General features: G+C 33.9%; 1 protein-coding gene across 10 annotated transcripts in view; it reads right to left on the bottom strand.

The window, feature by feature from the left end:
- The window catches only part of STT3B (STT3 oligosaccharyltransferase complex catalytic subunit B), a 111,436-nt gene that overhangs the window by 10,711 nt on the left and 84,872 nt on the right, over nucleotides 1-15,853 (bottom strand). For all 10 annotated transcript variants that reach the window (XM_036266142.1, XM_036266146.1, XM_036266152.1 and 7 more), the window contains 7 exons: nucleotides 15,024-15,123; nucleotides 8,468-8,566; nucleotides 6,819-6,965; nucleotides 5,592-5,640; nucleotides 4,159-4,313; nucleotides 1,958-2,169; nucleotides 9-196 (listed from right to left, as the gene is read on the bottom strand). In XM_036266142.1, the coding sequence (XP_036122035.1) occupies nucleotides 9-196; nucleotides 1,958-2,169; nucleotides 4,159-4,313; nucleotides 5,592-5,640; nucleotides 6,819-6,965; nucleotides 8,468-8,566; nucleotides 15,024-15,123 (950 nt within the window). The remainder of the gene's footprint in view (nucleotides 1-8; nucleotides 197-1,957; nucleotides 2,170-4,158; nucleotides 4,314-5,591; nucleotides 5,641-6,818; nucleotides 6,966-8,467; nucleotides 8,567-15,023; nucleotides 15,124-15,853) is intronic.

The following is a 15,853-nucleotide window of genomic DNA, read 5'->3' as shown; positions in this document are numbered from 1 at the left end:
TTTCTTACCCATCATGATTGTAAGAGGCCAGGACCACACTTGGACTAGAGTAGGCATTGCTTGTGACCCAGGTACAGTGGACTGCAAACATCATCAATAGCATCAGCATCAACATGGTAACAATGCTTTTTATATTAGGACCTAATCCCTCTTCAGTTTTTTCCTGTTCGGTTACATGTTTCCTCACTTTACCTGCCTGAAGATACAAAAAACTGGTTAGACAAATTCATCATTTGACTTGCTTCATTGAGACATTCAAGGGGAAAAGTTGGGAGAATGTTAATCTGTCAATTTAATTCTTTGAGAAGAAAAATGTATAATCATCAGGTATTCTTGTGTGAATAGATGTTTTCTAAAAATTATTAGCAAGGCAGAGTCTCAAGTCAAATGTGAATGAGGAGGTTTCCTGGGACTATACCCAATCCAGGAGCTGGCTACAGACCAAAATAACTCCAGTAAGAAGCTGCTTTCAAATCCAGTAGTCCTTATGTTTTACCTAAGTACAAAGGAGGTAACTAAACATCCTCCTTCTGGCAAGCTTTTCTTATAAAACCCAAATTCCTCATTCTGAAAATGACATTGTCCAGCTATAATCCAGACCACGTAGGACAAAAACTGCATTATCAGAATCAATCTCCCCAAACCAACAAACTTGTTAAAATTAAGATTACATTTTTGAAAACAATTAAAAAAGCAAACAAAAAAACCACCAAAAACATCAGGACAATAGAATAGAATCGTAAGTTTTAAATTGTAAAGTTATTTAAGAAACCACAAAATAAAACATAAAACACAAAAGCAGGCTGTGTGCTTTATTAACACAAACCTGTATGAATTACAGTGGACCTACAGTAAGAAAAGCTTTTCAAAGTTAATATTTATCCTGGAAAGTTTCATTGCTTATTGGTATTTTAAAACCTAGTTAATACTCACATAAAGTTTAGTATGTCACCTAAGACAAGTGCTATAATTCTTAAGAGTCTTTTTCACATTTACACAAACATGATCTTACTCTGTTACCTGAGAGAGTAAAAGCAAATTACGTGCCCTGGCTGGGTGGCTCAGTTGGTTGGAGCGTTGTCCAGTACACCCCCTCACCCAAGGTTTTGGGGTTCCCTGGTCAGGCCCTGTACAGGAGGTGGCCAAATGGATGTTTCTCTCTCGCTCTCAAAAATCAATGAAAGCATATCCTTGGGTGAGGATTTAAAAATAAAAAGGAAATTAGCCCCGGCAAGTTTGGCTCAGTGGTTAGACCATCAGCCCGTGGACCAGAGAGTCTCAGGTTCAGCTCCTGCTAAGGACACATACCCTCGGTTGCAGTTCGTCCCGGGCTCTGGTTGGGGTCGTGCGAGTCGCAACCAGTTGATGTGTCTCTCTTACATCAATGTTTCTCTCTCTCTCCCACTCTATCTGAAGATAAATGCAAAAATGTCCTTGGGTGAGGATAAAATATACATACATACATATATATATATATATATATATGTATAAAAGGAAGTTATATCGGCCAGCTGCCTATTCTAACAAACTGGAGGCTTTCTTTTTTATAAAGGTATTTATATTTATTTCCTTACTATTCAATGAACCGAATATTTTAAGTTTACAGTGAATATGAACATCAAGGATAAGCACTTGTGCATATGGTTTCAGAAGGGTTTATAATGCTCAGATTTATGTAGTTTAGTAAACCACTAGGTTTTTGCTCTCAAAAACAGAGGGATTTTAGGTAAAACCTGACCAAAATAAAATGAGAATTCCTAGTCTGATTACATTCTATTTTCTTATTCTTAGCTAAAAGACTAACCAGGATTCAAACTGAGGCAAACAATAGAGACCAACTAAAAATGTCAGTTTGTCTACATCCTGTTTATTCAGACTTCTTAACATTTACAGTTCTTACTATGGTAGAAAAATAAAGCACACAAAATTTTTAAAGGCCTTACTTTAGATTCCCCACCTTATCATACAAATTTCCTGGGTTTCTTTTGTCATCCTCATCACTGCTGTCCTCCACAGGTGGGTTTTCCCTTTTCATGTCATCCCCCAAATAGTGCTCAAAAACATTTGAGAAGGCAATTGCAGACAGCATACAGACGACGGGAGTCAAAGTCAACATCAGCCGCACCATCACTCCAGCAAAGTAGACAGCGCTGATTGCGTACAGAGCAACTGCAAAGACAATCTCTCTTATAACACAACACTTCAGAAAAGAAAATGTTCACAGGAAACGGAACTAAATCCTTAATATGACATTATAAACCAAATCTAAAAATAAACATCTCATAAGAAAGCAAATTATTTTTAAATTAATACTGACCAAATGATTTAAGTCATATTTACAAATTATAGCTAATGTTGACTAAATAAACACTACCAACAATTTAGAGAAATGTATCATGATTTAAATTAAATTATAGTTATGGGGAATGAGACAAATTCATTATTTGTCATCATCACATATTAGAAATTCCAGTTGATGGGATGAAAACATATTTAAGGAATTATATTATCAGGCAGAGTAAGTTTATAGAATCAAATAAAGTCTGTGAAAAGCTAGTGCTAATATCTGGCATAAAGCTTGCTTTAAAGTAAAAATAGAAGAAAAGAATATAATTTATTAGTCAAAAAAGGAACTTCTAAGGTTACTGGTAGAAGACTTTAAAAAACATTTTGAAAAGTATTTCCCAAGCCACAGCCTCCCACATCCTGTGCTGACCACAGGCAAGGCTCTGCCGCCCTTTCAGGCTGAAGGCTGTATGACTTTGTAAGTCAATGAACATGTGAGCGCCTATCTCATCTGAAGTTCATTAAAATTTAATTTCCTGACTAAAAAATGCATTATACCATGTTCTTAACTGTATAGCTTAATAAATTTTTACATATGCACACACCTATATAATTATCACCCATATCAAAATATAGAGCCTCCTCAGAAGGGTCCCTCATTCTTCTTCCCAGTCAACAACTGCTCTCCCCTCTGCCTATAGAATAAGTAATCACTACTTAGACTTCTAAAGCATTAATTTAGTTTTCTTATTCTTGAACTTTATTTTATAAATTATACGAAAATGTTCTCTTTTGTACAAACTTTTAAAATTTACCCATGCTATTCTTTAATTAATAGCTGTGTTGTATTCCATTACACAAATACATCGGGATTTATTTATCTATTCTACTGCTAATAACCTTTAGAATGTTTCTAATAAGGGGCTATTATAAAGTTGCTTTGTGCGTTATTAAACATTCCTTTGTTGGACACATGCACTCACTTCTCTTGGGATTAGGACTTCTGAACCATGAGGTGGGCAATATGTTTAAGCTAAATCTTTCTGAATGATGCAGTATTAATGTGGCCTTTTCCAAAGGGACTGGTCTACACAAACAAGAATGAGTGTCATCCTTTGGTTAGAACACATGCAAATGCTATTTTTTTTTCTCCTGACTTCACTCTGGAATAGTAACTTGAGTGTCACTCAAGGTCCAGGCCCCATGCTTATATATAAGTTCAAGTCCTGGTACTACAAATTATTTAGTTTTTCCAGTTCTAGTTTTCATCATGTGCAAAACAGCCACAGCACGGTTTTTGTAATGATTGGTCAATGAAGTCTTTGGTATCTGCTTATTTTGTCCATTTACATTTTGATGTCAGATCCTAAAAACTTGCCTTTTAAAAACGGTTTGTATTTCTAAGTTTTGGTAATTGAAAATTCACACAAATCAGTGAAGAGGGTATTTACTTAAAAGTGAAGATTCTTATTCCATTACAAAAAGTACTTTACACTGAAATTTCAATGGACACCCCTAAAAACTTTTCTACTTAATTAGATCTAACTTAGAAAGTTAAGTCAATACTATACTGTAAACAAAGTTATAATTTCCAATTATTAGCCACAGACTATAATAACCTCTCAGAAAACATAATCAATTGAATGAAAATGTTATATACTAGTCCTAAATTAAAACAGTTAAATATATATAATGCAAATTCACTGGTTTAAGATTAAGGTTTTTCTTAATCTTATGATGTATGCAAAATGAGGGAAGAAATTTATCTTGACTGTATAGAGTCATACCAAGAACAAAACTTTAAAGTGAAGTGATAATCTCAACAATAAAAATAATTGTTCTAAATCTAAGTATTTATTAAAAATCTCTTACCAAATACTCTTTCATCGTTGATATTTTTAATGCAGAACCATAGGCCTGCTGGGAAGGTACACACAAGAATATGTAGATCAAAGAAGAAAGACACCCAAGTTGTAGGTTGATGCTCAGACACTGATGCAATAATTGGAATATGTATTTTTGCATACCTGGTATTTAAAAAAGTTAATATTTAAAATTAAATAGAATCCTTTTTAGATGAAAAAATTTTATTTGATTGTAGATATGGTTCCTATTTTTCATCCCTTCTCACTTAAAAGTATATTCCAACATAACCTGTTGTATTGGATATAAATGTGGTCCACACTGAGAAAACTAAAACTAACACGCCTTATTTATATAAGGCTAGTTATATTATAAGTGTTGGCTCTAAATTTTAATAAAAACTCTTTGCATTTTAACTTCGCACCTCCTACATCATTTCACTAACCTTCTGGACTTATTACTAGCCGAAATACCTTATCCAGATATCATATTGCCACAATACCTTTCTTAACAAGGCAATGGCATAGAGACAGGTGAAAGAAATGTGAAGGACAGGACAAATTATTCCTGAAATTCCCTGAGATTCCAAAGTAGTCCATCAAAGATTAGAAAGCAAGAATAAGTATGACTGACAAAATTGTAACCTAGCAATTTACCTAATCAGAATAACTGTCTACAACTGGGGATTTTCTCAAACTCTCTGGTGATCCACTGGCTGATCTCTTCAATATGTGTCCAAATGTTTTTTCAGTCATTGGTACATATTTGCTTATGCCCTTTAATTAGACCTTTTGTTATCACATCAAAAGGAAGGCCTATTCAATAAACTGTGGTAGGGTTTATACTGGGCTATCTAGGGAGTAACAGACAGAATAATGGGAACATAGAAGAGAGGTAAATTATCATCCTTAGGAAAACAAATAAGTTATATTGAACTAGTTGTCTAATTTAATGTCAATTTTTAAATTAATTCACTTTATAATAGCACAAATATTCTCTAGTATATTTAACAGATTAAAATATCAAGAAACTTAGATAATGTGGCATTAAAAAACATTAAAATTTTTTTCTTCATATCTACAGTATATGGGGCTTATAACATAGCACCTAGCCTTATTGATTAAAAAGTAAATATTACTAATAGATGGAAACTTTGAATACATTAGTAAGAATAACGATCAATTATTAAAATTGCACAAATGTTATCTGAATTGTTTTGACAAACAAAACTAAAATAAGGAGTTGACCATGCAGAACAGAAATATATGACTTGCATATCATACCAAACATGCATTATAATAAAGAAAAAAAATACAAGGAATTCAACATTTACTAAACTGATATATGGTAGATACTTTAAAAATGTTACCCAAGACTGACAATATAAGAACAGGGGGGAAAAAATTCTATTTTAATGAGGGCAATAAGTTATCTACACTTACCCAGTGTCCCACAGTGAGTAAAACCTGCCACTCCATGGTGCAATGTAACCTTAAAAGGAAAAATGTAGAGGAAATTACTCTTCCTTTTATTATTTTTGTTTATTTTATTGGTTTTATGTTTACTTATTATTATTGATTAATTTAACCTAATGTTTAAAACTTTTCAGTTTTGTTCTGTGGGTGACAACATATTTAAAGGGCTGGCAGTCAGATAAAATGCTAGCAATCAAAGAAAAACAAATATCCATGGAGATTACATTTCCAGAGAAACACAAAAAGTTGACAGATAAAATTGTAGAAAGTTTTCCAATTCTCCCTTACACTTCAAGTTGACTAGTAAAATATAGCTAAGACAGTAAGATAGCATTGGATAATATTAAAAAGGGGGAGGGTCTAAATTATCTAATACAGTATGCCAATTTAGGACAAATTACAAAGATGATTTTAATCATTCATGCCCTTTTTTCCTATCAGTGAATTCTTCATAGTTTTATGAGCTAGGCTGGTACATTAATTTAACAGTTGGAATGCCTTTAGAAAGAATACGACTTGCCCTGGGCTGGTGTGGCTCACTGGATAGAGCGTTGGCCTATGCACCAAAGGGTTGTGGGCTCGATTCTGGTCAAAGGCATGTACCTGGGTTGCAGGTTTGATCGCTGGCCCTGGTCAGGGTGCAACCAATCAATGTATCTCTCACATTGATGTTTCTCTTCCTCCACCCCAACCTTCCTTCCTTCCACTCTAAAAATCAGTGGAAAAATATCTTTGGGTGAGTATTAACAAAAAAAAGAATTTGACTTGTTCTAGGGACTAGTGAAGTCAGGGTCAGAAAATAACTTAGAATCCAGAAACAGATTGAAACTGATTAGTAGACTGTTTAAAAATAGGACAAAGAATATAGCACACAAGAGGGCAAGATGCAGTAGGTTAACATTGGAAGCTTTGAATTTTATACATTTTGGACCTATTCACCTAATCAACTTGAAAGTGGATTTATCATATCTTGAAGCACCAAAATTAAGATACTGTTAAATAAGAAATAATTACAATTTGTAGTGCTATGCAGATTTTAGAACGTTTGACTACTATTTTCATATTGTTTGTACAGAATGTAACTCCAGTATTTGACCCTCTAGGATAAATGGAACATATACAAAATTTGTAAAATAATTACCCTTTTGAATAAGCTAGAGACAAGAGTCACATCCTACAGGAAATTACACCTACCTGTATAAGTCAAATAGATGACACTAAGGAATACAACACCTGCAGCTACTGATACACCCAAAAAGAAAAGGGTCTGGAACTCTTGTTTTGTTAATCGGTCTCTCAGATACTGCAAGAAAGCATAAGCTTGCAGCAATGCAAAGACACCTAAAGAAAAAGGTCATATAGAGATTCTTAGAACACCCTGTACCATTCATAATGAAGACTAGTAATTTCATCTAACCAACTTTTTCTGTCAAACAATAATCCAAAAATTCTGTTACACATTTTTCTTTTTAAATAATCAGACTCCCCATACATGGACCAAGGAAGAAAAACCCCATTTCAATAAGCCTATTTAGCATATTCAATTCCTCCCTTTGTCCCATATTTTAGTGACATGTTTTCTAGGCGGAAAAGATAGAAATGTCATTAAAAACAATCCTACGATTTACTGAAGGAAGAAATTACTTGGATCAAGTGAATTCTAATGTACAGTTATCATTTATATTTGAGTGACAGTACATAACCTTAATTACCTACTTATATATAATTCTAAATTAGTAGATATAAGGGTGAGTGCTAAGATAAACAAAATTAAGCAGTAACAATGAGAAGTTTTTATTGCCAAAATGTGCAAAACACAACACAAAAACACTAGGTGTAAGACTAAACAAAGACATAAAAACCCTAACCCATTTGGGACATTGATTTAAAAAAAAAATTTAGTCCTAGAAGTTATTTTTTAAAGTTAATTTTAGAATGATTAAATACATATTATCAACAATTTATATTTTAGGAAATATAATAATGCATATACATAAAGAGGTCATTGTATATCTACATAGACACTGCTATACACAATTGTAAAATCAAAACTGAATATGTATTTCTCTCAAATTACTACTTGGTAATTTTAAAACATCACATTAAAAATTTAAGTAAAAGTATTTCACAGATGTGCTATATAATAGTAACTTGTGGGTTCTAAACTTTTCGGGTTTGTCATCCCCCCTTGCCAAGATTCTCACTGAGAATCTAATGATAAAAGCTATTAAACATCACCTCAGGAAGTTAAATATACTGTATTTATAAAATAACTAGCTACAGCCTTCGTATGGGCCATGGATCTCGTGCTGAGAAGCTTGGATAAAAGTTTTATTCACAGATCCCCCATTATTGTTAATTGTGACCCAGGTTAATAATGGCAGAGAACTCTGCTTTATGTGGAGGAGAATTATATGACTTTCTAATCAATATAAAGGTCATTAATTCCAGTTAGTATATATAGATAAAATAAAAATGAAATGTTCCATCTAAATTTGCTGAAATGGAAACTCAGTGGTATAACAACTCAGTGTACAAATACTGTGTACTATTAGTTTATACAAAACAAATATTATTTAGTGTTTGCAAATAACATGAATTGTGGAAAAAGAGATGTTCTGCCTTTTCAAAATGGTGGTAACTGGGAAGATAGGCACTTTTGGGAGCACAAGGGCAGAAAGTCTCAATAAAACTATGTCATTTTCATTATACAGTGATGTTCTAGAACCAATACAATGAAAATAAAGAAAAAAAATTTAAAACCCACTTCATTCCCTTGAAGACTGGCTAGCCACACATTCATATATTCTTCAGAAGAAGGAAAATAAATATTTTCCTCATACCTGCAGCTGCCATGTGTTCACTTGTTCTGATTGGCTGGAATCCCACAAAGGGTATCTGCATGGATAATATTAAACCCACAATGTAGAAAGTGCTATAAGCTAAAAAGACAAAATAGGAAATAAGATAATTTATCATCATTAAGTACTTCAAACATAAATGTATACATAACTCATTTCTTTTTAGCAAAGTTTTAACTGAATTTATTTTAAGAATAGAATCTTAAAGTGGCTGTTCTATTTGACAGTTAATTATACTTTATATAAGTCATGAAAAATCTTTCTGTCAATGTAAAAAAAATATTTAAAGTACTTTATTTTGAAAACTACCATTTAGAACAGTTTAGGAGGTGGCTGGTACTACTTTCCACACCTCTAAATGGAATCAAGCAGTTTTCAATCTATCATTAATAATAATTGACACAACCTAAGAAGCTACATAACGTATAAGTAAACATCATTCCTACTGCCATTAATCCAAAGCATGCATGATAGCTGCTATTGTCTCAAAAGCTCAAGTATTTAACACTTTTTAAAATCCTCACCTGAGGATACATTTTCACTGATTTTGAGGCGGGGGAGGGGAAGAGGGAGGGAAGGAGAGAAACACCAATGTGAAAGAGAAACAGACTGCTTGTCTCCCCTATGTGCCAGATCTGGGATCAAACCTACAACCTAGGTATGGGCCCAACCAGGAATCAAACCTGCAACCTTTTGGTACATGGGGGGACACTCTAACCAAATGAGACCCACCTGCCAGGGCTCACACCTGTTTTATAGTCTCCTACCACTCACTGTACAGTACTTAATAGTAAAAAAAAAAAAAAATGTCCACCAAGTTTTCTGTGATTAAAGAAGGACTTTGTACGCAGAAGTCCAGCCATATGACAGACTAGTTACTAAATTTATTAAGGTCTAATATAGGAAACCTGTTTGCTCTTGGCATTGAATATATTATAATATTCTTGGCTTATATCAACCTAAAAGTGTAAGCAAATTGGGAAAGGGGTACAATTTGTATAATAAACTTGTTTTGCATTTAGGTGTTCACAGTCCATTATAAGCTAATCACAGAGAAAGTATTTAAAATCACTGCAATAAAAAAATTATTTAGAAATAAAAATGAAACCCATCTGAAATAAGTTAATGTGAAATTTATTCCACTTACAAAGCTTATTTATGTCATTTTACAAAGCACAGTCAATACCTAGTTGTTGGCAAATACAGAACTCTATTAGAAAAAAAAAGGGGTATATTTAGGAAGAGAACTGTTACAGTCTGTATATCCACATGCTACACAGTGTATAGCACAGCATACAGCAGCATATACTTTCCTTCACCTAACTTACTTGAGAAGGAAAGTTTATCTGCTTTTAAAAGAAACCCACCTATAGAAGGTAAATTATGGGCTCATGGTTCAAATGTTAAGTTGCCTCCTAAGCTGTCTGTTAAGAGATGACTACTGTGTTAGGAAAAAGGTAAGTTCAAGTAAATTTAATATAAAGAACCAATGTATGTGAATCAAGTTTCCAATGATCTCAAGTCAATGGGAAATTGGTTGTCTAGGAGTCTGTAGAAGTAATCCACTCAGTAATGTACTTTTAAGATATATTAATGTTTGAATGGAATTACCCTCAATGAGATACTTGAACACAAATGCAATAGAAGTTAAGTAAACAAGAATTTCTCTATCACAAGATTTGAGCTGTCAGCCTATTTGATTGATGAGTTTTCTAATATCAATGTTTCTTTTACAAGTCAGTATTTTGTAGATGTCTCGACAGAGTCACAGAGGCAGAATCAGGAACAACAACAAAAAAGAAAGAGCAAGCTCATTATTTGCCCTTGAACTACTTAAGTTTCAGTTTCCTCACTATAGAATGAAGGGTTTGAACAAGAAAATTTGCAGATTCCCCATAACAATAACCTAAGATTATATGATTAACAGGCTTTTAAATACCCAGAGCTGAGAACTCAAACCCTAGACAAACACTGAACGCACAGAAGTACAAGAAAGGCCAGGCTTGAGAAAACCTTGTCATTTATGTGTTTTAATTATAGTTAAGCCCACTTACATCCAAATATCATAATCACCTCTGAGGCTTGATTTCTCTTTTTTATAAACATAAATGAGCACTGAATATTATAACACTGCCATAAAATTTGGATTAAATATGATAAATGGCACACATTGCACAAAAAAGTAAAGACTTTAAAAAAAATTGAGGTAAAATACATATATAATCATTTCAAACCAACCAATTCAGGGGTATTTAGTGCATCAATATTGTGCAACTACCACCTCTCTGTAGTCCCAAAATATTTCATTACCCCAACAGAAAACCTCATACTCATTAGGCAATTTTGCTCCTCATTCTCCCCAGCCCAGCCCAACCCAAGGCAAACACAAATCTGCATGCATCTTTCTCTCTGGCTTGCTGACTTATTCTTAATTGCAAAAGTAATTTTTTTTTTTTTTTTTTGCTGCTGTTGTTTAAAAACACGGTAAAAAGTGAAAGCCTCTGGTCCGCTCACTTTCCTCTTAAGTCACATTTTCCAGAAATAATCACTAAAAGGTATGCTGGGCACACAAACAGTCATATTCACTCTCTCTTCAAATAGAAGTGTGTGTGCTTGGCAGTATAAAATCTTCAGCAATCACTTTCTTGGAAACTACTGATAAAGTTTCCTCAAGGATTCGCTTAAGTTCATTTCCAGGCATATTCAAAAAGAAAAGAATAAACCTGATAATATTCTCAATTTAGTGGTTTTATGCAACCTTGCAGAGATACTTTTTTTTTATCCTCACCCGAGGACATTTTTCCATTCTTTTGTTCAGATAGAGTGGGAGGGAGAGAGAGGAAGAGAGAGAGAGAAACATCGACGTGAAAGGGACACATCGAGTGGCTGCCACCCGCACGACCAACCAGGGCCAGGGACAAACTGCAACCAAGGTATATGCCCTTAGCGGGAACCGAACCAGGGTCTCTCTGGACCGCAGGCCGACTCTCTAACAGCTGAGCCAAACCGGCCAGGGCTGTTTTTGTTTTTTGTTTTAATCCTCACCCGAGGACATTCTTTCGTTTTTTGTTCAGAGTGGGAGGGAGAGAGAAGAAGAGAGAGAAATATCCGACGTGAAAGGGACACAGTGAGTGGTCGCCACCCGCACGACCCAACCAGGGCCAGGGACAAACTGCAACCGAGGCACATGCCCTTAGCGGGAACCAAACCCAGGTCTCTCTGGACTGCAGGCCGACGCTCTAACCACTGAGCCAAACTGGCCAAGGCGAGATACTTATTAGTAGTAGTAAAAAACAAACACTTCATACAGAAGCAGGTACACTAGGATTCAAGTTAATAATAAGAATGATGGAGATGAATTCAAGAAAAAAAGTAATTCAATCTCAGGAAACATAAAAGGGCCCCAGGGCAACTTTAATTTGTATTATTTTGTAAATACAAGTTAATGTCAAATAAAGCTACCCTAAAAAAAAAAAATAGACACATCCTCAACATTTACCTTCAAATAACCCTCTATTCAAATTATCTGCATTTATACCTATTTTATATGCACCAGTGAGTGATACAAAGCTGATAAATGTGATATATGCAATAATACAACTGTAACCATTTTAAAAGAAACTATACTCATGTCTTTCCTGTTTTTATATTTTTTTGGATCACTGATCCTGAGATGTTGACATAGTGGTATATATATTCTACCTCATAGCACTCTCTAATACACCGGTAAGTATTTCCATTAAATAAAATTCAGGATTGTTTGCCAGGTAATATAAAATATCACAAACTTGAATCTGTAAAATTAGGCATATATCTCTATACCTCAATTTAAATCCCATTTACAATTCATGTTTTAAAACACCGAAAATAAGAATTAGACATACTGAGTAGAAAGAAATAGTGAATTAACTCTCGATTCTTAAAAATAAAACCAATATCCAATGCAAATGAAAACATGTTTTTACCTAAGCTTTGTATTACAGCATCTAAAGGTGTGTTTAAAAATTACCTCTACAATTCATTCAAATATTAACCTTATGTCCATTATGGTCAAGACAGTCTAAAATTACAAAATACAGTTAAAAGCAATTCTATCCTCTAAGAGATATCTAATTGAGAAAATCAGATGGACACAAATAACCACAATACAATGAAGGAAGTAGATGTGAGTTTGGTGAAAATAACCCTGGCCCTATAAAAACTTAAAAGGAGGGCAAGATCACCTCTTCTGGATACGAGTATTGAAGAGAAAATCAACACCAGTACTATTTCTGTTACTGTTTTCAGAAGGCCTCAACAACACAAACCCATAGCAATAGCAATCATTCCCCACCAATTCTTCCTACAAACTCTACAGGAAACTTGCCCAAACTACTATTCACATCTATTACGATGTTCTATCTATCCATGCTAACTGACTTTTCTTACCCTTTAAACCAGAAGAATAAAGCTTTCCATTAAAGTAGGGAGTTCTATGGAAATGCACAACATCAGTAATGTTGTAAATCATTTATTACATCATGAAAATGTTACCACACTGCCATCCTGTGGAAGCACATTTACTGGCATTCACTACTGAAGATCCTACTTCTAATGTATTAGAATTCTAGAAAAAATTACCATTAAAAAGATAAAAGGTCTATTATTGTTTTTAACAAACACAACAACAAAACAAAACCCAAAAAACCTATATGATTTGGAACAAATAGTAATCTTCTGAACAGCCTAAATATCTTTTGCTCTTAAAGTATTTTTTTAAATACAAGGGTATGGGTTGGGACCAGATTGATACAGAACAAAATAACCATTGCCCTTGACTTTCAGTACACAACTGAGTTGTTCTATAAGATAAAAGGTCCAATTCAAGTTCCTTTGAAATGTTAAGTTTTTAAGAAGCTCCTGATGTTCCCCAAACTAACATCTATCTTCACTGTGACAAAGCATTACAACTTATATCTATATCTAATGCATCTCTTCCTTCTGGCTGTTCCTGAATTACATCCTTTTATAATAAACCAGTAATGTAGTAAGTAAAATGTTTCTCTGAGTTGTGAGCCACTTTAGCAAACTAATTGAACCCAAGGAGGGGGATTTGAGAACCTCTAATTTACAGCCATTCATGTCAGAAGTCCAGGTGACAACCTGAACTGGAGACTGGCATCTGAAGCTAAGGGAATTTCTGTGGGACTAAACCCTTAACCTGTGGCATCTGGTACTATCTACGGCTAGATGGTGTCAGAGAAATTTTAGTGTGGGAAAAACCACACACATGATGGAAGAGACCAGAACTCTTTAAAAGTACATTAATGGGGGGAGGGGGGGAGGAAGGAAGGGAGGGAGGGAGGGAGGGAGGGAGGGAGGGAGGGAGGGAGGGAAAGAAACAACTGAGACTAAATATAAGTGTTTGTCTTGAAATGAGAATTTAGGGAGTGAGCCAGTTAAGGAAAAGGGGTTTGGAGAAAGAAGCTGCTGATTTTGCTTATAAAACTGATAGTGATATTTGACTTTTTCACTTACATATACTACCTTAAATTTTAAAATTATAAATAAAAATAAGCACACCACTCTATTAGAAGTTGTATTTTAGTTGCAATTTTGTACTTCATATAACACTCCGGTGTTATTTCTTCACTGTGTTTCTCATAATCAAAAAGAGTTCTAATGAAATTGTATTACTTTACCAAAACACTGGTTTCCAATCACAACATCTCTCTGATTAATTCAACCTGTAAGAGTTTTCTGTCTATAGCACAGAAGAGGAGCTCTAAGATCTGAGACACCATCTCTCACTAAGCATCTGATTCAAGAATGTTTTAACACCTATAGCCTAAAGAAAGATATACTATGGTCTAAATGTTTGTACCCCCCCCCCCATTTTCCTCCCCCCCATATGTTGAAAACTTAATGGCCAAGGTGATGGTATTAGAAGGTGGAGGTGATTGGGTCATGAGGGCTCCTGGAATTAGTACCCTTTAAAAGGAAGTCCCAGGAGAGCTAGCACATCTCTTCTAGCATGGGAGGACAAAGCAAAGCAAGGTACCAGCTATGTACCAGGAAGAGAGCCCTCACATAAACATGACCATTCTGGTGCCTCAATCTTGAGCTTTCCAGTCTCCAGACTATGAAAAATAAATTTCTGTTATAAGCTACCTAGTCTGTAGTATTTTGTTATGGTAATCCACATGAACTAAGTCTGTTGTATATTATACAGAAAGGGCTTTCAAAAGTTTAAAACTGTTTACTTTGAGGATGCTCAATTTTTTCTAGTGAGTATGCTGTATTTGAATACTATGTATATGTGAGATTTTCATGACAGACATGCCCATTCCCCCCAATTAAAAAAAATGGCTGACAAATATTAAATCTAGACTAACTTGTATAAAAACTCTCCTTATAAACATAAAAAGCAAAATAAATATAAAATTATTTTTACCTTCTCATGGGTAATACCAACCTAATAAAAATGTCTGTTCAATTAAAATAATGTATATGAAACACCTCTTAGAAGCTGACAGATTTCAAAAGTCAAATCACTTACCTATGTAGACTCTTTTGCTGTATCTCTGCATCAGTAATAACACAAATACATGCAGTGGAATAAGGTTGATAATAAACACATAACCACCCCAAGCAGAGACCTATGGGTAAATAAATAATTTATGTTTGCTTTTTTTAAAATAGATAAGTTTTGTTATGATACTCTAGGCACACAATAAGCAAATATATTTAGCAATATTGAGATGTTTAAAAATGGATTTATATAAACCACAATCTAGTTCTCTGTATTTTTATTGATAATAATAAAATAACACAATCCTATAAATCCAATATGCTTTCCCACATTCACTGGAGAGGTAGTCAAATTAAGTTAAACTTAACAGAATGTTAAGAACATTATAACTTTTGAATTGAAAGTAAAAGGACTTGAAGATAAGGACTTTTAGGATATAGATTATAAATATTTAAAAGAAAAAAATAGCCTTTACTTCTTCCCCTGTTTTTGGTGATAAATACATTGCAAGAAACTTTGCTGAGAATATAAACAAGGAATGTTAGCAGAAGTCAACAAGTAAAAGAAATACTCAGATGATCTGGATATGCTTTGAGATCCTCAAAATAAAGGTGTTGCCTTTGGTATAAATTATTTCCTGTACAAATCAAGATCCCATTTTAATGTTTAACCTGTATCACAAAGTTAGAATAATTACACTTAATCAGAATAATTATGTTCTAGTGTAAATTAATAAAGATTCTAAAGATATGTTTATTCTAAACCAATAAAATTCATTTTTTAAGTACATTCAATAACAGGAAATAGGGTCTTATCAAGATCAAAGTTTTGGCATGTGCTCTGATAATTAAAGTGCT

The sequence above is a fragment of the Molossus molossus genome, unplaced genomic scaffold (assembly GCF_014108415.1).
Source record: "Molossus molossus isolate mMolMol1 unplaced genomic scaffold, mMolMol1.p scaffold_m16_p_18, whole genome shotgun sequence".
Classification (NCBI taxonomy): domain Eukaryota; kingdom Metazoa; phylum Chordata; class Mammalia; order Chiroptera; family Molossidae; genus Molossus; species Molossus molossus.
This window is presented reverse-complemented; position numbering and strand designations above follow the sequence as displayed.